This window comes from Melopsittacus undulatus, chromosome 13, assembly GCF_012275295.1.
Source record: "Melopsittacus undulatus isolate bMelUnd1 chromosome 13, bMelUnd1.mat.Z, whole genome shotgun sequence".
Lineage (NCBI taxonomy): Eukaryota > Metazoa > Chordata > Aves > Psittaciformes > Psittaculidae > Melopsittacus > Melopsittacus undulatus.
The window spans coordinates 12,093,777-12,118,065 of record NC_047539.1 but is presented as its reverse complement, the minus strand read 5'-3'; the positions used below and the strand labels follow the sequence as shown (position 1 = coordinate 12,118,065).

At 44.7% G+C, this 24,289-nt stretch overlaps 2 protein-coding genes and 1 long non-coding RNA gene across 3 annotated transcripts; all 3 read left to right on the top strand.

Moving 5' to 3' along the window:
* The first annotated feature begins 2,238 nt into the window (after nucleotides 1–2,238).
* Nucleotides 2,239–5,233, top strand: LOC117436940 (E3 ubiquitin-protein ligase RBBP6-like). The gene is made up of 3 exons (XM_034069019.1): nucleotides 2,239–2,404; nucleotides 3,362–3,458; nucleotides 5,143–5,233. Exons 1-3 carry the CDS (start codon nucleotides 2,239–2,241, stop codon nucleotides 5,231–5,233), a joined length of 354 nt encoding a protein of 117 aa, XP_033924910.1.
* A 1,225-nt stretch (nucleotides 5,234–6,458) lies between these two features.
* On the top strand, nucleotides 6,459–9,671 carry LOC117436939 (E3 ubiquitin-protein ligase RBBP6-like). The gene is made up of 4 exons (XM_034069018.1): nucleotides 6,459–6,492; nucleotides 8,204–8,292; nucleotides 8,406–8,502; nucleotides 9,528–9,671. Exons 1-4 carry the CDS (start codon nucleotides 6,490–6,492, stop codon nucleotides 9,669–9,671), a joined length of 333 nt encoding a protein of 110 aa, XP_033924909.1. The 5' UTR covers nucleotides 6,459–6,489.
* Nucleotides 9,672–10,579: 908 nt separating this feature from the next.
* On the top strand, nucleotides 10,580–11,907 carry LOC117436901 (uncharacterized). The gene is made up of 3 exons (XR_004550229.1): nucleotides 10,580–10,708; nucleotides 11,413–11,516; nucleotides 11,831–11,907. It is a non-coding gene; the product is annotated as an uncharacterized lncRNA (long non-coding RNA).
* Nucleotides 11,908–24,289: the final 12,382 nt, after the last annotated feature.

The window sequence follows — 24,289 nt, the reverse complement described above, 5'->3', positions numbered from 1 at the left end:
TAAAGAAGTTCTTCCTCATGTTGAGATGAAACTTGTTGTGCTTTAGTTCATGGCCATTGCTCCTCCTCCTGTCACTGGGTAGCACTGAAAAGAGTCTGGCACCATCCTCTTGTCACCTGTCTTTCAGATATTTCTGTGCATTAATGACAATCCCTTCTCAGTCTCCTCTTCTCTAGACTAAACAGGCTGTGATTCTTACACATGATTGTTACACCTTTCAAGTGTTCAGTGATTTGTGCAGTGCCTACTCAACACACACATATACTGCTGTTTTGCAAAGCAGCTCTAATTGTGTGGCGTTGTCATCCATCTGCTTTCTTGAGCAAGACATCCCTGCAGCTGGTCTTGCTGCAAACTTATCTCTGCTGCAAGGTGAGGGGAGAGTTTCAGTGAGATGTGAGAGGTGTTGTGCTGCTGCTCTGTTCTGGGTAGTACAGAGGTATACTTTCTTCTTCAGAGCTGGGGCTGCTCTTCTCCCCCTTGCAGTGAGCTGGTGTTCTTTAGTTGTGCTGACTGAACCACAGCTTTGCAGTTTACAGTGTCAACTATATGGACCTGAAGAAAGTTCGTACAGCTTCATACTCTAAAGACCAATTGCTACAATAGTTAGGGAAAGAGATTTTCCTGACAGTCCCTCCTTTTCTTGTGACCATCAGGGTCACACTGTACTGTTCACTGTTCAAGGCCCGAGTTGAGTTCATAAGGTCACACAACAGTGAGAACAGGCATACATCGTTAGAAAGCAGAACAAGAGAGGGAATATGACAACTCGGCTCCTTTTAGTTCACAGTCCTCTACCTTTGTCTGGGAGTCAGGAAGTTTGCCACCCAAATAGATTTAGTGGAAATCCCTGCCTTACTTCATGTCATATTTTTAAATGAGTCTTTCTCTTGTTTTTGTCAGTTTTGTTTTTGTGGTACTGATTCACATAAAACCCCCAGTAGCTGTTAGTCAGCAATGCACATAATCTGTAATGTGCATACTCAGTCCAGTAGTTCTAAAAGGTGATCTAGAGCTAATTGACCCCATATTACCATTTGTGATAATGATTTGGTTTCTTCCTGTAGGGCTGTAATGCTGTTTGTGCTTTCAGGAATGGCTTTTTCGAATTGCCTTCAGGTATTTGCAGTAGCTTGTTCTAGTTTTGCAACCCCTAAGTGTGATACAAAAGCTGTTACAGAGAGGGGGAATTTAGAGCTACATTCTGCCAGAGGGCTGCATCACTTTTTCCTGTAGCTATCAGTCGTTGGGAGTGAGGTGCTCAGAAGAGATACTGATTCTAACCTGGAGCCTCTCCCAATGCTGGTGGCACATCTGTTACTTTTTAGTGCTTTTCTCCAGAGTTGAAGCAACTGTGGATGTGTGACAGTGGGAAAATCCATTGGTTAATGGCAATAAACATAAATGGTCATTGGCTGCTTTGACTGAAATCTGTGATTCTTTAAGATGCCCTCAAACAGCTTGTTCTGTCCCCTGCCTTAGCTGGCTCTGTGGCAGGGGCAGCCGAGCACCACAGAGGGGCTGCATCCGCCCCGGGATGTTTCACCCTGGCTGGATGTTGATGGGAGTGTCACTGTTGTGAGAGCCGGGGGATGAGAGGATGGTCACTGTGTGAGGTCAGGCTGGGGAGACAGCAGGGACAGGAGCAGCTCAGGGCAGTGACAGGCCCAGGTGTGATGGGTCCCCCCCTTTGGGGTGCTAGGAACTGCACGTGATACAAGCCTTTTGTCACAATGCGCTGGGTCACCCGGGTGCACTGTGTTGTGGCACCTGGTGAAGGCTGGGGCAGAGGTGCTTGAGTCGCCATAGAGGTTGGTTGGTCGATCCTCAGAGTGCTGCATGCAGGAGAGGACACTGAGGCCAAGCTTGGGCTTCGGGGAACTCTCCTCCCCTGGGCTCTGAGGAGGACTGGGGCTGGTGCCGACATCACGGCACAGCTCACTTGCTGAGCACCATAGCCTGGAGTAGTTAAGGTGGCACTGCCAGGGCCTCACTAAGCCAGGATGGAGGTGTGAGGCTCTGTCAGCCGAGGCTGCCTGATATCTCAGGGCCTGGCTGTGGCAGAGTGCTGCAGCCTCTGAACGCTGTTGGCCAGCACAAGCTCAGCCTGTGCTGCTCACCCCAGCGCCCTCGGTGGGCTTTTTCACGTGCCCTCACCTTCGTGGAGGCTGCAAGGCCTCTATCTGTCATTTGCCGAGCTAGACACGGTAGTGGAGCAGGCACTGCCTGGCCCCGACCATGTCTTGCATCCACTACAAGTTCTTCTCCAAGCTGGACTATGATACGGTCACCTTCAGTGGCTTCGACATCTCCCTTTGCGACCTCAAGTGCAAGACCATGCGCAAGGAGAAGCTGAAGGCAGCCAACTGTGATCTGCAGATCAGCAATGCCCAGACCAAAGAAGGTACGTGTGCGCAGCAGGGGCAGGGCTTTGGGCATGTCCTGGCTGGTGACATTGCAGAGCACCCCATGATGGCTGCAGCCAGCAGAAGCTGCATTCTGCCTTTTATGGCTCACCCCACATAGCATGAGTGAGCCTGGGGCCCATCCCGCCAGGTGGCAGGAGCACCAAGAGGGTAAGCAGTGCCAGGGACTAAGTGGGGTGGTGTCATGAAATCTGATTTGGCATCCTGCTGGCTACACCAGTTTGTCAAATGTGCACACTGATTTACAGTGTCCAGAATAGAGCCCTGAGCTTTGTAAATCCCTGAGGGGAGCCTAGGTGAAGCTAGATCTAGCCTTAGTCTCAAGCTTGGTCAATGGTTTATGTCTAATGGAATGCAGAAAAAGAAAATCAAGGGAGAATCAAGCTAAAATGATGTGCATAGAAACCGAAGATGAAAGAGAGGAGACCCTCCCACCGAGACACAAAGTTCAGAGTGCACCCACCCCCTGGCTTTCTAAACTCCTGAGAGAGCCTAGGTGTGGTTGGATCTAGTCTTAGCATCAGACTTGATCAAGCACATGTAAAGCACTGAGCAGATGAGACTTTGGAGTGGTTTGTGTATCTCCAGAGATCTATTGGTTTTGTAGCCTAATAGAAGCAAAAGCAACTTCAGTTAGTTCAGGAATGCAACCCTTGTATTAGCCGGCTGTCCTGTAGTGACCTCTGAGACCATTTTGCTGTTGGCATTCAAACTGTTTTTAAGAAAGGAAAAAGATTTAGCTGGTGGTGTTTGGTTATCAAACCTGAAAATGCCTTGAAAGGTACTGTTAGTGTGTTCAGACAATGAAAGCACGATGTTATATATAAGATTTGGCTTCTGTACCTCTAAAGGCCTTCTGTGAAGTGCTGTGTAGTTCATGATGTACTAATACATGCCCTTTTGAATATCTTTGTCTGTATTTCTGTTGGTTTCAGAATACACAGAAGATGCCCTGATTCCTAAAAACTCATTGGTAATCGTTAAAAGAATCCCTGCTGGAGGAGTTAAAGCTACCAGCAAAACGGATGTTACGTAAGTGTCCACACAGCATTGCACTCTTTGCTGTTGGTTTCAGTGTGTGAACTGTTTCAGCGCATATGAGACATTCAGATTGTATCTTTCTTGTTAAAGCTTCCGTTTATTTTTGTTGTCATTGGGTGGATTTTCCTGTATTGGTCCTGAAGCAGACTTATGTTTTTAGGCCTGCTGGGATATGGGGTTCAAACTGCAACAATAGAACCTTTTAAAATGATTCTATGGGTTTGGTTCTTGGGGTTAATTTTTCTGAGGGCCAAGTTGTAGATCCTGTTTTGTCTGCGTGGAGAGATTCCTTGTTAAATGTGTTTGCTTTTATGGCTTTTAGAGCGAAGACAGTTCTGCAGTGTAGTGTAAACTTAAAATTTGCTCCTGTCTCAGAAGTCTGATTCTTAGTGTTTGACTTTTTCTTGTATCTGGGGGAGAGGGACAGGATATGTCAGGTATTCTTATGCCCCAAATGGCTGGGGCTTGCATACTGGCTATGCAGGAAAGACCGATGCTTGCCAGCTGGCAAACCATGCAAACAAGTGAAGTTCCATTCAAAAGTGATTCCTCTTAGTTTCCTAAAGCCAGGGTCTGTTTTGGGCAAGACGAAAAGAGCAGTGTCATAAAGTGTATTGCCTCTTGTGCAAGTACAGTGAAGGAGTAGTTAATCCTTTCCAAACCTGAAGCTTAGTAAGCAACTTAGCACATTACCAGCAGTTGGTGGCTATCCTCCTGATGCTGTTTTACCTGTCTGTGGGGCTAAGGAAAGAATGGCACTGCTCTTCTAGCATTGAAAATTGATGGGGCAGATCAGCTTTCTATTCCTTCAGCTGGAAACATTGCAGAAACGGGGTAGAGTGCTTAATGTTTGGTCAGTGAGTACATGGAACCACAGCAAGGTTTCAGGTGGAATAAGTATTTCTTAAAATGCTGCAGCATTATCGTAAAACAAATTCTGGAAATTAAGATTTTTATTTTTATTTTTTTTTTTTGTCACAGGGCTCCTCAGTCACACAAAATCCCAGGAGCAGCTTCTTTCAGGTGACATTTCTACTACTAGTTTTAGTCACTACAGCGTATGTAACATGGCTAGTACTTTGGCACTTTCACAGCTAAGTATGGTAGATACCTGAGCACAGTGCTTGGGCTTCCACAAGGAAACACTGTTCTAAAGGCTAAGCTGCTGACAGTTTTGTTAGTTCCCTGTCAGATTACTGACTTTTTTTTTTCTTTCACTGAAGTAAACTTGGCCTTTGAAGTGTTGGGGCTATCACTGTTCTGCCATAGAAACTAAAGTACTGTAGGTGACACCTGTTTGTAATACTAGGGATGTACAGATTGCCTGAAGGTACCTTCATAGTTTGAGGGTTGATTATTTAAGAACACAAAACCGTAGTACAGACTTGATATATTTGATACTTAGGTGGCAGAGAAAATATGAGCGCTTTCTCTTGCACAGGTGTGTTTTGTATCTGTAAGTCTGACTTACGACAAAGTAGAAATGGGATTTTGGAGGTTTTCTTAGTTGCGCTGAATGACCAAGAGATAACAGTTTGTGTATACAAATAAATGTCCATATTCAGTAGACTATGAGAACATAATGTTTTGATGTTTGGGTTTTATAATTGATTTTTGGTGCTTTCTGTTGGGTACAAGTGCTTTAAGTTCTGATCACCTTTCTGTCTCCTCCTAGAATTCGAACTGAGCCAGTGAGCAGAACATCAGAAGCAGTACGTAAAAACCCAATCTCACCCTTTTTTTCTACACACTGCACTGAATTCTAAACTATGTAGCCTTGTATTAATTTTACAAACATTAACTTCATGTATCTCCCAGTAAAACATAGTACAGATTGTCATTCAAATGTACTGTTTCATCATAGTGCAAACTGAGTCACGCCATCAATTTGCCCAGTTCTGATGTGAATGCTGGGATTTATGCCTAGTAATGCATGGTATTTCCTATTGCATATGCTAGAATATGTCCTGTGTGACTTTGTGTTGTGCAGATAGTGCCTGATCATCTTTAGTTCATGCAGGTTCCAGGTGTGCACAGTTGAACCTGGTGCCACGTTCGAGATCTGTCTGCCTATAGCTAGTAACGTTGTGAGTTTGTACAGCCTCTTCTGTGCTTTTTGTAAAAGCTGCACATCAGTAGTAGTTCTCTGCAAACACTGTGGCCCATTCCTAACTGGGGCCTGAGGACTTCATTGTGGCAAGCTATTGGCGTAGGCAGCTGGGAGGGAGGAGTGTGTTTGCAGTGGAGAAAAAACTGCCATGACTGTGCTTTGAATCCATGCTTTCATCACCATGAAAGACTGGGTTTGCTCTGAGAGAAGAACAATAAAAATTCTCACAGTTCCCAAACTAATTTGGATCGTTTGTCCTGTGGTCTATAAAAATACAAGATTTTTTTTTCTCCATTTTTATAGGCTACTCTGTCATAGTAAACACCTTTTTCTTTTTTAATTTGAGCAGTTTCTTTTTATAGACAAATTGGCAGGTTACTTTTGTGGCTGATGGTTCAGATTGGTGTTTGGGTTTGGTGGGGTATAGTGAATTTGGCATCATTGCAGTTCTTGAGAAGAAGGGCAGAGCACATGTTTCAGGGCTGCTTTTTTCTTGACAGGCAGCTACTGTTCATCAAAGCATAACTGTATAAATGCATGTTTAAGTGATGAGACATTAACCGATTAATTTGCAAACTACACTGCAAGTAAGATTCCTGTAGTGATGCTTCCTTCTCCAATAAACTTCAGCATTTTTCACAAGGGCCCCTCTCTGAGATATTCTGGAGCAGTAAGTCCATCTCCAGAGAGCTGGTTAGTTTAGTTTCGTCTCATTAAGCACATAGGCACTTTTCAGATGTCGCAGGTTGGGACTTTATTCTGAACAAATACAAATTACAGTAGGTTGGAAATGCCTCTTTCAGTGACACGCAGTGGGTGTAGTGCAGATTTTCAGACTGCAGTAGGGGTTAACTCTTGCTATGTTTTGATTCTAGAACTTGGATATGCGTTTATTTTTTGCTGCACAAAAGAATGGTGAGTCTTCTGCATCTAATTCTCTGGCCCAGCTTTCAAAGGTGTGTATATATATGTATTGTAAAATACTTAAGAATAAGTGTTTCCTTCATAATTTTAAGCCTTACTTGCAGTCTATAGATGGATAACTGTTGTCATGTGAACAAAACTTTAATTTTTAATAAAGTATTTATTTTAACCTTAAGAAGTATGTATAATTTGATACATACTCTCAAGAGTACTCGCCAATTTGGGAAGACAGAAGGGGAGTGCCTTCTCAGCACCAACACAATGTTGCACCGTTACTCATCTTCAGGAAATAAAGCACCAGTACTTCAGAAGCTTTTACTGTTTTTCCTATGTTTCATTAATTTTGTGTTGGAATCTAACAGATTTTTTACAAAGGAATTTAATTGTTTGTATGTTATGGACATTTCAGGGCAGTTTGCAACAGCTGAAGTACAAGTGTTTCTGGAACTTGGACAATGGCATGGCTGGTTTTGAATTTATGGACGTTAGAGGCACAGAAGCATTCTTTGAATACTGCACAGTCCCACAAATTCCAGGCTCTAGACAGTGGAGAACACAAATTTGTTTGAATGCAGACTGTGTCAACTGTGTAAATTGTGTACTTGATTGTTTAGAGGACTATACCAGTGTGTATCTACAGTGTACTAGATGTGACCAGCTGAAAATGTTGCAGTGGCCTGTTTTGGGATGGAACTGCGTGCTCTTTTGGCTCAACACTGTAACTTCAGCAAGACACTAATGACTGCACTTTGTGCAAAAGCATAGAGTTAGCCAAGTCAATGCAAAAGATGGGAGCTAGTTCTTTCTCCTGAGAAGAGAGACAGGAGTTCATTGCTAAGAACGAGAGGTCTTCCCACCGTCAGCATCTTCCCTCTCTCAGTGAAGAAATTAAATGTTGTGCCTTTGGCTGTCCCTGCATGTGGCCTTGGTTCTGTAAACCCATGTGAAGTTTTACTCTCAGATGTGAAAAACTGTCCAAGTGGTGCACATTGAACCTTTTGAGAAACGCATGAACAAAACATAAAGCAGCTCAGAACTGTTACTTACTCTAAACACTTTATTCAGACTGGCTTAGCACAGGGGCATTGTGCTGTGAAATATTATTTGGGGAAATGCAGTTTGGATTGCCTACAGGACTGGATGGTCACGTTTATACTGAAGAGAGCCTTGTGTCTTGCTGAGGGATCAGAAAGACTCCCTTCAGTGCTTCTGTGTCTGATGCTGAATTTCAGCAAGCAAAAACTAGAGACCTGACACTAACATAGTGTGTTCTTTTTAATGCTGCAAAATGTAAATCATATAACTTGCAGACATCTTTCTCAATTAAATGCACAGTAACCTCAAATGGGCTGGAGCTTCAAAACCAGTTGAAAACTATTGCTAGTGTCATTTCTTTTCCTCATCACTTCAGTCCACTTGGAAGAAAAGTGGATGGGTTACACAAGTCTATGTCAAGCCTAAGGTTTTGAGTGCCCAAGAAGGCTCTTTTCAAGTAGGCTAGCAGGCACATAAGCATCATTTACAAGCACAAAGTCTCCCCAGCACACTCTCAGGACAACTGTTTCATAGAAGCATCTGTTTTCAGGCAACATCAGCTAGCATTGTGGTGCTGTGTACAGGACTGAGCAAGTGGTGTTGTCTTTGGCTGGCTGAGCTTGCATGTGTTTCTAATGTGTGCGTCAAATAATTCTGTGTTAAACAGACTGCCAACCTGGCTGAAGCCAGTGCTTCTGAAGAAGATAAAATAAAAGCCATGATGATACAGTCTTTCCGTGAATATGATCCAGTCCAGTAAGTGTTGATAAAGTCAAATCAGTTCTTTGATGATTATGGAAAAATTGTGTAGATGTTTGTTTTAACAAGAGAGACAAATGCATACCTTTCTTTTCCTGAAACCTTTTTAGTCCCATGAAGAAGCCCTTGGCTACACCTCCACCATCATATGTTTGCTTTCGGTGCGGAAAACCTGGCCACTATAGAAAGGACTGCCCAAGAAATGGGGTAAGATTTTGGGGACTTGTGGTGTTACTTTCCGACCTTGTTTAATTTCTGACCTTGGCAGTCAGGTAACAAACACAGGAATAATCGTATGAAGAACTGTTTCTCTTGAGGTCAAATACAGAGGTTACATGGCAATGCTGAAAAGCCCCTCAAAGTTCAAGGGAAAGCCGGGATTATAAATGTAATGTTTTCTTTTTTCTAAGCCACAGACATGAAATAAGTCCATAGATCTTTTCATCTGTGCATTTACATGCATAGTTTTATGTACTTCAGTATTACTGGAAATGTTTCTGTTTTAACTCTTTTTAATGAGAGCTGGTGTTTTCAGTATTTTGCATGAAACCAAGATGTTTCTGTTGACCCCATCTATTGAATATTTGTGTGTTTTACCGACACAAGTCTCTGGCTGAGTGTTCATGCCCTTTAACATTAGTCACTGAATGTACACACATGAGGTATGAATTCAACCTTCATCCATAGCTGGTGAATAGATGTTTCTGCAGTGGCTGACCCAGAGCCCTGACTTAAGTTTTCTCTCTGAATTGTGCTTTGGGGGAGGAGGTTTGTGTCTCTTCTCCCAGTGGATCATGTGCTAAGGGATATTTCACCCTTAAGAAACCTGTTGTTAAGCCAAAGAATGTCGGCTCAGATCAAAACTCTGCTTAAGCCTTTCACAGAATCGTAGAACCAACTAGGTTGGAAGAGGTGCATCAAGTCCAACTGATGCTTCAGGACTGCCAGATCCATCAGGAACCGTGTCACTAAGGCCCTCGTCTACGTGTGTTTTTGCAGAATTCAGGGACAGTGATTCCACCACTTCCCTGAGAAGCTGGCTTAGGAACAATAGGTGACTTAGGAACACCCTGGCCATGTTCATTTAGGAAAAGAAGTACTTGGGTTGAACAACCTTCACGCTGGGTAAAAGGAGAGGATTTCAAGGCTTTTGCTTCTTCCAGTCGTCACTGAACTGTCATTTTAAGTGTAGGTCTTAAGATGAGATATGTCTGCATTTCTTTTCTTAACAGGACAGAAATGTGGAGTCTGTTCCCAGACTGAAAAGGAGCACAGGAATTCCAAGGAGTTTCCTGATAGAGGTGAAAGATCCCAACACAAAGGGTGCAATGCTGACCAACACTGGAAAATATGCAATCCCCATTATTAATGCGTAAGTACAGGGATGCTGGAGAGGGACTATTCATTAGGGACTGTAATGATAGGACAAGGGGTAATGGTTTGAAACTTAAACAGCAGAGGTTTAGACTGGATCTAAGGAAGAAATTCTTTACTGTGAGGGTGCTGAGCCACTGGAATGGGTTGCCCAGGGAGGTGGTGAATGCTCCATCCTTGGCAGTGTTCAAGAGCAGGCAGGATGAAGCCTTGGGTGATATGGTTTAGTGTGAGGTGTCCCTGCCCATGGCAGGGGGGTTAGAACTGGATGATCTTAAGGTCTTTTCCAACCCTAACTATTCTATGATTCTATAAGTACAGGATTAATTGGACTGACCAAATAGCGAATGAGAGAAAGCATGCATAAACATCTGAGTGGATAATGCAACCAAGTTGGAATGCATCTGTAATTACAGGAGAGGAAGCACAGCCATTGCATTTTAACTTTAAAATCTGTGATGCTTGCTCGCATGAAAAGAGGGTGGTCATCCATACTTGTCATGCCCCTGGAAGTTGGTTCAAGTTGCGGTGCACCAAGGATCTGTATTTCTGCAGAACATTTCAGTAGTGTTGACAAGGAGTCATTCTCTTTGAGAGCTCATTTTGCGTCTGGTTTATGTTTCAAACGCTTCTTACAAGAATTGAACCAACAGCTGTTGGATTGAGATTTCCTCCCCCTCTGGGTTTTTATTTTACAGAGCTATGGCTATAGAGAAGTAGTTTCAGCTCAGTGCCTACAGTTCAGAAGGGTAATGTGGAGTGAGAAGAATTCCATCTAGTATCTTCTTTTGATAAAACGCAAGGCTTGGACAAGTATTCCTTTACCCATCTTTAAATTTGTTCTTTTTCCTTCCCCACATGCCCTCCAGGGAAGCTTATGCTAGAGAAAAGAGGAAAAGGCCTCTATCTTTACCAGAGGAGCCATCCTCCTCCTCTTCTGATGGTCCTGTTCCAGATGAGCTGTTATGTCTCATTTGTAAAGACATAATGACTGATGCAGCTGTTCTTCCCTGCTGTGGAAGCAGTTATTGTGACGAGTGTAAGTGTTATTCCCATGTTGTTAATTGAAAACATCACATCTCATCTTCTGAAGCAAAAATAGCAGAGAACAAAATTTGTTACCTGTTCTAATTAAAGCCTAAGTATACCCTGACTAGGAAAGGACTCAAAAAAAGGGGGGGCAGAAAACTTATTTCTCTTTCTACAGATCCAGTTACGTCCTCTTTACATGCAGAGGAGTGTCTAACTGTGCATTTGATTACAGTATTAGGTACCAAATGTTTGCCCACAGCCCTTTCTCTCATACAAAATTATACAGCCATCTCTGGTGACTGGCTGTGGTCTGCAACAAATGGATAGTTAGGCATTTAATCCACATTCTTCTCCAGGGGAGAGCTGGTTCAGACCTTCATAACTCAGACCTACCAATGCTTTTTTTTGAGATGTGCTTTGTTCTTTAACTTTGGGGTCAATGACTTCTTGCTGTTGCAGACAGTGGAAAAAGGATGGGTTGAATCAGGAAGACACATCCGACACTCCAAATATTACAACAGCAAAATGTCAAAACTGTGTAACTATTTGCTGCAGACTAGAAATTGTTGACACTTGAACATCTGCAGCTTCGTGCTGTACGCTCGAGACCACATTCACCCATGAATCATATACGTGTTCTGATTAGAACCAAACAGCTTTCTTTAGTTTGGCTAAAAACTATTGCATTGTGATTATGCTAATTATGCACAGGTATTAGAACGGCATTGCTGGAGACTGAGGAATATACATGCCCAGCGTGTCACCGGACAGACGTTCCTCCTGATGGTTTAGTTGCCAACAAGAGCCTACGCCAGGTAGCGTGATGACTTTCACATCAATTGGACAAAGAGCTCGTAAGGAGCTGAGAGAGAAGACATGATTACTGTAATATTAATTTAGCCGTAAGCAAGGCTAAATTGAATAAGGCTAAATTTACTTTTCAAACACATTATCTCTGACAGCTCTTTAGAGACAATGTGGCAAATTCAGGACACACTTGTGTTTAACACAATCACCTCACTTTCAAATTTGGTGTTAACGCTCAAGTATTTACATACATGTGGAGGCTTTTGTTGGTGTATGTGCTGAAGTTTCAGGTTACCTTTATAACATGTTCCTCTGCCTCTAGGCTGTGAACAACTTCAAAAATGGTGTTGGCTACACAAAAAGGCTCCGTAAGGAGATCCAGCAGCAACCATCAGTACCCACAGGTGGTAATGACAGCTTTAGAATTTCTCTTAAACAATTACCTTCAGATAAGCTGAATGGGCTTTTTTGATTCTCCCCTCTACAAAAGGTCCTCTGAAAACAGACAGTACCATGCACTGCCCAGGTGCCAGAACAAGCTGTGAACTGTAAGTATGCTATGGAAATTCAATATATAGTTACTTGTAACCTAGGCTGTAATGTATGAGATACAAGATAACGTATAACTGTGCTGCACCTTTTTCAGGGTCCTTACCTGTATCCTTCTGTTTCATTCCAAACAAAACCAACCGCTGGTATTTGGTTAATAGATCCTGCTCAGGTAGATGATTTGGATCTCATGGAGGGTCTGCAGAGGGAAAGTGGTTGTCTACTGACACTGCCCTGTGCCCCCTACATATGGATCTTTTCTGCCTCCTCCCTTGCTTTTGCCAGCACTGTACTTTATTTACCAAAGTATCCAGGACTACCTGTAAATCATTCCAGTCTGGATCTGATGTTCTAATAATCGTCTCAATCACTTTAGTTACTTTTTCAGGATCTTCCCTAAAGGGCCCGGCTAACTCTTTCTAGGCTCATAAATCTGACCCAGAAAAAGACACCTTGATAGTCACCCCCACCCCTGCTCCCTGATGTAAGGAGCTTGTATACCTCGGAGAGCCCCTTTTGTTATTCACCTCATGATGGGGCTAGAGCTCTCTTCCCATCTGCATCCAAACCCACCCTACAAAATGCAACCCAATGGGGATTTCTTCAAAATCCTCCCTTTGGAGGCAGTGGTCCTGACCTCCATCCCAATACAATGTCCAGACAAGGAAACAAATCCTTACCCACTGCGCAGGGCATCCCCTGTGACTCATGTGGACAAGTTACCAAAAAGAAGCCTTTTGAAAGAAATAAACTCAGGGTCTTACCAAGGTCCCGAGTTGGTCTGGGATCTGTGGTTCCTTTCTGGGAAATGCCCAATCCTGGCATGAAGGTCCCAGAGACTCCTGGATCAGCAGGAAGCACAGCACAGGGTCCATGTTCGGGCAGCAAATGATTGAATTATGTTATCTCTTCAGTTTGCAGCAGCATTATGTTGGCAGCTGAAAGAGAAGAAAACCCAAACCAAGCTTGGGAGGAAAAAATATAGAGAGAATGATGGTTTTGAATTAACTTTCATTTGTGTGTGTGTGTGTTGTGTTTGTTTTAAGATCCAAGGCTCAGTCGTACTTCATCTTACTTTAGGCGGTCGCATACCTGAGCCAAGTCAAGATCAGGTGCTTCCTGCAGTGGCTCCTACTCTGGGTCATACAATTCTTAATTCCAGTTTACCTTCTTTAAATGTTGCTTCTCTCCCTAATAAAAATTTTGGAGAATTTCACGTTCATAACAATTTCTGCATTCCCATTTGTTTTCTGAATTTGTACTTTAAGGGTTTCAGAAAGAATGCCCTTTTTTTTTTCTTGGTGCCAGTAGCTCCCACATCTGTAACAAATTCTTTCCCCTCTGATTTAATGCCAAATAAGTTGCTCCTGTCTCCACTAAATTCCACTTTATTTCCTCTAGTCCCTAGTTTCAGTTTAACCAGTGGATCTGCTGGGGTAGATTCCCCACGTCCCCGTCAGTCTAGTTCCAATTCTGCCGCCAGAGCCACCCCATGGCACTGCCCCCAGGGCAGTCTCACTTCCAAGTCCAAACTCCCCACAGCTCACACCGATCCGGTCCCACAGGAGAAGAACCCACTCCCCAACCTCCGCCCCACATCCCTCCACTTCTGCCTCCCCAGCACCCATCCCACACTCAAACACAGGAGCTGCCGATCTCCCCTCCTTTCCCCTTGGTTTTCCTTAACTTTAAGCATCTTTCCCCAGTATCACAATCTGAACAACATCTCTCCAGGTCACCTTTCAGTTCTTCCCTGTTCCTTTCCAAAGCCAAAATTAAGGGATCAGGTGGAGGTATATTAATTTCTCATTCCTGCTGTCACTTGGGATGGTTTCTTAAAGTGAAAACCATATCTGCACACATTACTTCATCCCATTTTCCTTGCCAGCTCAAAACCAGCATTAATTGTAACAATGTACCATAATTCAAAGTTCTATTTTTAGGCCATTTTTCCTGATCTTCCAAACTATACAAAGGTCACCGTTGGTTACAACATTTTATCAACATTTTCTCATTTACCGCCCCCAGGAAACCCTCTCAGTTCTTCCCAATGTGACAAAATGCTCCCTAAAGGACTCTTTCTGCGCTCGCAGCCCAGAAAGCCAACTGTGTCCTGGGCTGCATCCAAAGGAGCGTGACCAGCAGGTCAAAGGAGGTGATCCTGCCCCTCTACTCTGCTCTCGTGAGAGCTCCGCTGCAGTATTGTGTGCAGTTCTGGTGTCCTCAACATAAAAAGGACATGGAACTGTTGGAACAAGTCCAGAGGAGGCCACGAGGATGATCAGGGGCTGGAGCACCTCCCATATGAAGACAGGCTGAGAAAGCTGAGGCTGTTCAGCCTGGAGAAGAGAAGGCTGCATGGAGACCTCATAGCAGCCTTCCAGTATCTGAAGGGGGCCTACAGGGATGCTGGGGAGGGACTCTTCATTAGGGACTGTAGTGACAGGGAAGGGGTAATGGGTTAAAACTTAAACGGGAGATTTAGACTGGATATAAGGAACAAATTCCTTACTGTGAGGGTGCTGAGGCACTGGAATGGGTTGGCCAGGGAGGTTGTGAATGCTCCATCCCTGGCACTGTTCAAGGCCAGTTTGGACAAAGCCTAACATGGTATACTTTAATGTGAGATGTTCCTGCCCAAGGCAGGGGGGTTGGAAATGGATGATCTTAAGATCCTTTCCAACCCTAACCTATGATTCTAAAATTGTATCAATAGGTGACCACAGTTTCTATATCATCTTGTTCCGCAAGTGTGGCTGGTATTTAAAACACATGAAGGAGATAACCAGTGGGCTACATTCTGCTCCAGGACTGCTGACACAACATGGGACATTAGCACAGTAATTTTGTCCCAAGGTGAATTTGGAGCTTCTTCAATATTCATGACAACGGCTACCACAGCCCTTGGGCATCTGGGCCATCCTTTGCTCGCTTCATGCAGCTGTTGTGAAAAACACGTCCCTGCCCTTCTGTAGGGTCCTGGTTTTTGAGCAAGGACCCCCAAAGCTATTCCCTGTTCTTCATAGGAATAGAGCCAAAAGGATTTAGTTCCATCCGGAAGTCACAGAGCTGCAGCTCTCATTAGCTCTGGTTTTAAGTTTCTCAAAGCCCCTCTGCTGAATCAGTCCATTCTAAAGAGGGAGGGTTTCCCTTCAACAGTTCATATAGTGGTCTTACCAGAACACGTAATCATGGATCCAAAGTCTGCACCATCCAGTCATTCCCAGTAATGTCCAGAGCTCCTTGCCGGTTGATGGTTGTGGAGTCTGACAGATGTTTCTTTTGCAGCAGCTCCAAGTTCTCTCTGTCCTCCTGTTATTTCATATCCTAGGTAGGAAACTCGGGTTTGGATTAGTTGGGCCTTTTGTCTGGATACCCAATAACCATTCAGTCCAGAAAAGTTAATAATTCCACTGTTCACTGGATACATTCTTCCTTTATTTCTGTAGCAATTAATAGGTCATCCCCATATTGTAACAGAGTCCCCATCTGAGCAGTGGCTTCCATGATCCTAGTTCTTGTGCTCATTTCCAGGAATTGCTGGACTGTTTTAAACCCTTTAGGTAATACCATCCAAGTTAATTGAGTTTCCCTTCCTGTGTCAGGATTTTCCCATTCAAAATCAAATAAATTTTGTCTTTCTTTGGCCAATGGTAAGCAAAAGAAAGCATCCTTTAAATCCAAGATGGCAAAACATTTCTGATTATTATTATTCAATTTAGTCAATAAATCATACAAATCAGCTACTACTGGACAAATATCCTCTGCAGTTTTGTTGACTGCTCTGAGATCTTGAACCAGTCTGAAACTTTTATCCTCCTATTTCTTTACTGTCCAGAATATTCCAATTCACATTCAATTAATAATATATATTTTAAAATTTATCAATGACTTTTTTTTTTCCCCTTTGATCTTCTAATTCTCAGGGATATTGTTTTATTCTACTTGGGCAGACCTCCCTTTTTATTTCCACTTTAACAGGCAAAGCATTTTTCACCTTACCTGGAGCTTAAGATGCCCATACTCCCAGATACACCTGATTAAGAATTTCTTCTATTTCAGGGAGGTCCTCCTGTTTGCTTTTCTGTTGAATTAAAGATAAACTCAAAACTGCAATTAACTGTTTGTTTTTAACTCTAAATTCCATTCTGCCTTCTTTAAATGTTGCTTCTCACCCTAATCAAGATTTTAGAGAATTTGGCATGCATAAAAATTATGAATTCCTATTTGTTTTCCCAGTTTGTACTTTAAGGGTTTCAGAAAGATGCCTCGGGTCCTTTGTGGTTGGTTGTTTTTTCTCTTTTTCTTGGTGCCCAGTAGCTCCCACATCTGTAACAAATTCTTCTTTTCTCTCAGATTTAACACTGAAGAAGTTGCTCCTCTATCCACTAAAATTTCACTTTATGTCCTCTGGTTCCTGCTTTTACTTTAATCTGCCAGGGTAGATTCCCCAGGTCCCTGTCAGTCTGGTTCCAATTCAGTCACTGCAGCCACCCCATGGCACTACCCTCCCCCCAGGGAGTCTCACTTCCAGCATCCAAACTCTCCCCCCCAGTTTCAAAGCAACCACTGCAGCTGTGGCTATAGCACGACCCAGCTTTTCCTTTCCTACCTGTTCCCGATTCCTATACGCTCTCCATGCTTCCTCCTGTCCACATTTATCCAACAACCCCTCAGTCCCGTCCGTGAACATCTGTTCCCACTTGTTTGCCTGTCCCAGCACCCATCCCATGCTCAAACACAGGAGCTGTGTGAGCTCCCCTCCTTTCCCCCTTGGTTTTCCTTTTTTCCCCTCACAGTTGCTCACCCTGCTCTGCAGGGGCTGCAGATGCCTCTGCAACAGCACTGCTGGTTTAACCCTTTCTGAACCGGGAATGTGCATCTGTCGCTTGGTGCCAGTGCAGGGATCTCTTGCTCCTTATGAATATCAGATAGGACAGATGCAGAGGGTGCTCCTCTCGCAGGTACCTGTGATAGAGAATTTTCCAGCCTATCTTCCTGATTACTGTTTTTAACTCTAAACATCTTTCCCCAGTGTCACAGCTGAACAACAGCTCTCCACCCATCTTAACTTTCAGGTTTTCCCTGTCCTTTTCCAAAGCCAAAATTAAGGGATCTGGCAGAGCTATATTAATTTTGCATTGCGTCTGTCACTCCACGTGGTCTCTTCAAGTGAAGAACGTATCGGCATACATTACTTCATGCCATTTTCCTTGCAGCCTCAAAACAACATTCATTGTAAGAATGTATTATAGTTCAGGTTCCATTTTTAGGCCATTTTTCCTGATCTTCCAAAGTATACAAAGGCCACCGTCGGTTACAATATTCTTCCAAACAGCTGGACAACATTTTCTTATTTCCTGAGCCCCCAGGAGACCCTCCCAGTTCTTTCCAGTGTGCCAACATGCACCCTAAAGGACTCTTTTGCATTGATCTCTTCACTCTGCGGATTTTCCATTATCAATCTCTCACACACAGACATGGGATCCCACAGACACACTCCACACAGTTACAGAGACTAAAATTCTATCAAACAAACCACAGTTAATAACACAGTTATAACATCCTGTCACCAATACCAAAATCACAAGACCAAAATCCTTACTGGAACAAACCACAAGATCCAAAACCATTTCCAGGAGACACCTCCTGCATCTTGCAGGACCCAAACCACAAGAACACCTGCTTCCTGTGGGTGTATCCCAAACGGACGCCAGCAGCCGGGTGTACACCTTTACCTACGAGATTTCCTATCTCGATGTATGGAAGGCTTCCAAACCTTGCGTACACTTACCAACCCAACCCAATGACCAATGCAGTCTTTATGCAAGATGCCCCTTGCACCTTACAGACTATACAGAAGAAAAGAATACCTTTGATGAAGATGGTCCTTGTCTGCTCCCGCAGTGATCCCAAGGAGTGGAGGGGAGCCCTGTCCTCAGCGGGTCCTGCAGCCGAGCAAACAGCTCTAGTGGAAGGTGTCCCTGCCCATAGCAGGGGGTTGCAGCTGGATGAGCCTTAAGGCTCCTTCCAACCCAAACCACTCCATGATTCTATGATACTCTGGATTTTGTAAGACAGGCAAATCAATGCTCTTCCTAAAATTTGCAGCTTTTAGGCTGCTTCCCACAATATGGCACAACACAATCTTTTTAAGCTGAGCTATCACTCTGAAACTCAAAACTAACGCTTTCAGCCCTGCTCCTGCTTTCACCCAATACAAACCTCAAACAGATCTCCTGAAGATACTCACATACTGGTGTGAATCTGAGTCAAAGCAACTGCCCGTAACCAACGGCAGTGCCTAGAGCACTTTACATTCAATTCTGCTTTAGCTAAAAACAGTAGGCTCCTATGGAAGCACATGGTTATTTATATTGCTCTGTTTATTTACATTCTATTTCTATTACTCTGTCTCGTTTGAATCAACAGAGGGTGGGTGGCCAGAAGACTTCTCCATGTGACAGGAAGGCAGACTAACAGCTCTAGCCCAGTGACACAGTGGAACACCTCGCTGACCCCAGTGGGATAGGATGTGCGAAGGAGCACGACAGGGAACCACAAGCGTCTCCCCCCATCCCTAAGCCATCATCCCAGAACAGACTTTGCCCCAGAACCACAGAGACCCAATTCCCACTGCTTCTTGGCAGCTCTGACCAGCCTGGAGGACAACATCTGATTCAGCAGGGAGGGCAGAGGCCATGAACCACAATGCAGGGCTCAGCTTGAACCCAGACTTCACAGGTTCACCAATGCCACCTTCACTGGCCATGAAGGAGCTGCAGAGGGAGCCGCTGCGTTATGCCCAGAGGAAAGCTGATTTCACATCGCTTTCCTGCTCCTCAACCAAGATCAATACAACTTCATTTCAGTTTACTGGCTCAGGAAGATTAATTCCACAGCCTTTGTTAAGCACTGAGTACTATTATTACCCAAACTGCTCAAGTTTGGTTCTTTTTCCTCTTTGACACAAGTGCCTAAGGACCAATATGTCTGAAGGATTAAAAGTCACTTCAAAAGCCAACATAAAAAGAAGAGGGATTTGAGAAGCCTGACTGTGTCATTCCCACTGCAGCACTTACACATCCATGGCCTGGCTGTCCCCAGACCAGCACATCTCAACTGACTGCTGTGGGCTGACATTTATATGAACACTTTCAAGAGAAAAATCAACTTTTAGGTCTCAAGTCTCCTTCCTGCCAATCAGCAGGAAATTAACAGCAGAAAAAAGCCTTCTGCTCAGCAGAACTGCCCTTCATCTCCTACAGCAAGGAGCACAGGGAGCCTGCTCATATGTCCCCATGGGTCTCTTGCATGCTGAGGTCCCAGGGCAGTGTGACTGTGCCCCAAAGTCCCCCACAGCTCCCAGGACACTGAGCCACCAACTACAGGCAGAGCTGCACCAGCTCCAAATCAAACTGTGTGAAGATGCAGATGCCCACCGGGCTGAGGACACTCCTGTCTCATCACACCGGTTCTGTCCTTGCTGGGGGTTAGGGCACAGGCAGTTGTAGCCTCACCAGTCCCCTGAAGTGACTCTCCAGGAGACTCTATGGACAGCACAGGGGAAGCGGCTGCAGGAGCAAGCAGGGGAACCCCCTCTTACATGGCAAAGGGGGCAACTGCCACATTAAGCAGGGCTTTGGGGACATCAGTGTCAGGCTGCTCCTACGTCCTGACCTCCCTCTCCCCATCCAGCTCTGTGGGAATGGACGAGATTCCAGCTTTTTCCTCCCTAAAGGAATAAACCCCTATACAGCACAGAAGAAAGAACTACTACCAGCCAAAAACCCTTTGGTTTTTCATATGCCACATCCTCCAAGCCTCTCCTGGAGAAAGATATCAGCACTTCTAACATGGAACTTAGTCTCAAAAGCCAAATGCAAGACTGGGGACACCTTTATCTATGACTGGATGAGACCCAGAAGACCCTGTGCCAACTTCTGACAGACACCTGGAGGGACAGCCAAACACACAACTGCGTTTTTTTTGAAGTATATAGCTACCAAAACAAATACCTGCTGCAGCTTATTCATTGCTCAAAATCATGTCTTTTCTAAAAACATCTGTCAGCACATAGGGGTGGAAGCAAGAGGGCCTGACTTTGGAATGCCATAGTCACAACACAGCTAACCTGCCTTTTCAGGGAAATCCAGTTTGAGAATTACACATCAATATGCAGTATTGCACCCTGAATACTGATTGGCAGTTCTAGAGTGGAACAAATCTCTTCTCTCTCTTTAAAATTGTCTGCCATCTTTTCATCCCTTCATTAGCTATCTCAGTACAAAGTGAACTTAATGCACCACGTGTCATCTGAACCGGGTTTTAAACACTTCCTTTAAACTAATCTGCTCTGTGACCTTTGGGTTACGTTGATTTCAGTTTCAAAGAAAACAACAACAGAAAGAACACTTTGATCAGGTAAGCAGTTTTCTTCCTAGTCACACTCTGTCAACAATACAAGACATTACTAGCAGTTAGAAAGAACCAACTCTGAGTATGAGTTGCTGAGAAGCCATTCTTTGAAGTGCTGTTTAAAGACAACAAAGCCTTAAGAGGAAAGCACATGTCAGAAAGTATTTCTAGTATAGCAGAAATCCCCACTTGAACCTAGTGACAGACATTGTCCAGCCGGATCACTGGGCTTGTTCCTCAAAGCACAGGGAAGCTACACCAGTAATGCAGGGGGTAGGCTGTAGGCAGAAACACACACTCCCCCCCAATACCTGTACCCACCCAAACAACTGAATAACCCTGCAGAAAATACAACCATCAAAATAAAATAAGATTTGCAAACTCCAGCAAGTTATCCCATCATTCCTGGGGCAAATTAACTCCACAATGGCCTTCACTCCACTGCCATGACCAAAAGCAGAAATAAAACCTTTACAGAAACCACAAGCTTGCTTTGAACTTTCAGTGGTGGTCTCTACTGGAGCAGTTTTCACTGTACTGGCCTGAAGCTGCTAGCACCGAGTTCCTCACAACTCCATTACAACACATGTATGAGGGAGTGAATCCAGAGCTAGATGTTTGCTTCTAACTTTCACATTAAGAGTTTAAGATAGATGGTACCATTCATCATCCTATTTCTAAGCATCCCCTTTTTTTTCTTCTCCCCCTCTTACGGATGGATTTATTGACATAGAGGCATATATTTCAATATAAGGGATCTTGCAATGCACACAGTTCTAAAATGATTTGTTTTCCAGTTTCTACACTTCCAACAAATAGGAATATTTTGACTACAGGTGATGCATTTTTTCCTCCTCCTACACTAAGTAACTTGACAAAACAAAGATTCCACTTCATTTTCAACTACTTGTGCTATCTCTCAGTCTCAACTGCTCATTTGTTCTCATAGCACATTTAGTTTCCTTACGTGTGGATGTCCTGCAATGCTCATGCCCAATCTATGAGCGCCTGAAATAAAGAGGCTGACATGAGAGGCTTGAATACATATATTCTTGTATATGACAATTCCGAGTTTGAGGTGGAATGAGGGAAAAACAAGTGGAAAGAAACCCAAGGAAGTGGTCAGGCAGCAGGAAACATTTCTGCTACTTGGCAGCAAGAAGCTACATTAAAAGCTCATTATAAAGTTTGCCCTGCACTGAAACAGAGCAAATCAAGAACCTTCCCCTGGGGGCAGACTCCACAAGGGCTTTCTGTGGTTTAGACACTTCCTCTGCAGTTGCACACAGGGCTCAGCTTTTTATTGCTGCACATGCAAGGGTGGCTGGAGAAAACACCTACAGGTGTTCTAACAAGATTTAGAATCAAGAGATTCTAATGTGACTTACTGCAACCCCGGAAGTTATGACAGCACTTTATTCTTTTAATAATCCATTCAAAGAACAAAGCACAGCAGCATACTGGGGCATGGAAATGGCCTCAATGTAACTGGCAGCAGGACAGGATTTCTCTGGAATTAAGGATCTTCATTGTAAATAGTCTTTAAATTCCTGACTTCTGCCTCTTTTCATGGACTTCAGGCTTCTGGCCTTCCTCTCTCTTCTGCCTCTGTAGTGAAGTGACAGCGAGGAGTAAAACCTATACCAGCTCCTCTGCATCAGAGGCAGATGATATTCCAGTGCTCACACTGGAAGCAAAACCTGCTTTACAGCTGAGTTGTTCCCAAATTCATAAAAAGGAAGCAAAACAGGACTGGGGAAGGGCTGAAACCATGCCATGACTTCAGCCTGCAGCTGTTCTGGCCCTATGACTGGAAGCCAGCTCCTATAAGTGCCCCGTGCTCTTCCTCTCCCCACTCTTTTTTGGAACCATGCAAGCCTTTGGTGTGGAAATGGAGATGAAAGCAACAAGAGAGGTTCGAGTGTGTTTACTTCATAATCCATTTCAGCCCCAAAAAGTGACTTTGCAGACAGATTAGAGCTCATATGACAGTGGCAGCTCTTTTATTACTGTGGCACTTGTCCCCTGTGTACCAGAGCGTGACAACTGCCATATTCCTTAACATGGATCAAGAGACAGCTGAAAGGTTACAAACTCTACAGAGCTGCCACAAAACAGGAATGGTTTCATTACTTTCCTTTACATCGGATATCTTTGTGCAATCTGTAGCTGTTGAAGCAAGTCAGAAGAGTTTGAAATGCAGATTGTTTGAAAAGTGGTTTATGCTTATGCCTATGTTCACTTAAACATGTTACAACAGTCACCAGCACTCCAGCAAGACTCTTTCAAGTAACTGTGTGGGTTACACATCAGCTGGATGCCCAAACATTCCAAAATCCCCCACATCCTCAGGTGTTCTTTGTCTTGTGTTCAGTCCTAGAAAAACTCTACAGAGAGAGGAAAAAAGAATCTTTCTCTTTAACCCTAATAAATCTTATTCAAACTTTCTATGATGGAACATGTACACCACTGAATTGATTTCCTGGAGCAAGGAGCTTGTTTATGATAAGTACTTGTTTGTGCTAAAAGAAAAGCTGTGACAGAAAACATTTAGGTGTATTTCTGAGGAGCAGCATGTAAAGCACAGCTCTGGACACCCTGGCAGGTGCCAGGGCTGGCCTCTGGGCTGCAGGGCTGGATTCTGCCAGACCCCAAAAGAAGAGGAACAGCCCTGAGCTTGTCCTTGGGATCCAAGTGTCTGAGGACACATCAGGGAGCCCAGCAGCTGTGCCCAGAGCATGGCCACCAAGGACTGGGACAGCCCCTAGGGCTCCTGGGCACAGGCACTGCCTGGGGCCAGCACCCCAAAGGCTTCCTCTGAAGGCTGCTGGGCTGAGGGGCACCAGGTGTGGCTGGGCATGGGGGGCCCCGTCACCCCCATGTCATTGTGACACCACCTGGCAACGCAGCAACCACAATGCCCTGGGACAGAAGAAAAGGGAGCATCTCCTGTGTCCCCTGGCAGAGATGGCCCAGGGCAGCCCAAGGACATCCCAGAGGAAGTCCTTGAGGAGCTGCGGGAGTTACTTGGAGGGGCCTTGAGGGAGGAGACCAGCACCTGGTCAAGGCTGCTGGAGGCCAGCTCCTGGCAGCACCAGCTTGGTAGCACATGGGATGGGAACTGTTCTTTTCAGCTGGATAGCTGTGGCCAGACCATAGGAATACTCCCTGAGGAGCACTGCAGAGCTCATCATCATCCCCTGTGGAGCCAGGGGCAGCAGCTGTAAGCAAAGAGATGCAGAGATGTTTCCAGGTATCTCAGTGCTGTGGAGCAGACACTGGTGCCTGCCAGGCATAGGGAGGGGGTTTCTTGCCCACAGGGTCCATCAGGCCAGGGGCCTTTGACCACTCGGGAAGTGCTGAGGTGGTTCTGGGTTGAGGGAAAATAGGACTTGGGGGTGTCCTGGGAGGTGTGATCAGCCTTTGGGGCCAGAATCAGGTCCTGCTCCCATGCTCAGGGATAGCCGATGGCCAGTGCTGGGGTCAGGAAGGAATTTTCCCCCAGGCACATTGGCCCTGGCCCAGGGGTTTTTCACCTTCCTCTGAGCATCCAGCAAGACACTGTTAGGGCTCCTCTGCTCCATTCTGGCTGCTCCTGCATCATGAAGGTGGCGCCTCGTGTCCTGCAGCTGGGGGGGGAAGGCTTTTTTTCCCCCATGGATCTGAGAGTGTCCCTGTGGGTTTTTTGCCTTCCCCTGCAGCAGTGAGCCAGCCCTTGACAGGGCTCCTCTGGGCTATGGTGGCCCACAGGTTGCTGCTCCTGCTCCACGCGGGTGCCCCTCGTGCCCCACATCTGGGGGGAGGAAGCTTTTGC

Coding starts and splice junctions, on each gene's coding strand:
- LOC117436940 (XM_034069019.1), top strand. CDS start 2,239: ATGTCTTGCATCCACTACAAGTTCTTCTCCAAGCTGGACTATGATACG. Junction 2,405..3,361: donor CAATGCCCAGACCAAAGAAG/GTACGTGTGCGC, acceptor TGTTGGTTTCAG/AATACACAGAAGATGCCCTG. Junction 3,459..5,142: donor ACCAGCAAAACGGATGTTAC/GTAAGTGTCCAC, acceptor GTCTCCTCCTAG/AATTCGAACTGAGCCAGTGA.
- LOC117436939 (XM_034069018.1), top strand. Junction 8,293..8,405: donor CGTGAATATGATCCAGTCCA/GTAAGTGTTGAT, acceptor AAACCTTTTTAG/TCCCATGAAGAAGCCCTTGG. Junction 8,503..9,527: donor AGGACTGCCCAAGAAATGGG/GTAAGATTTTGG, acceptor TTTTCTTAACAG/GACAGAAATGTGGAGTCTGT.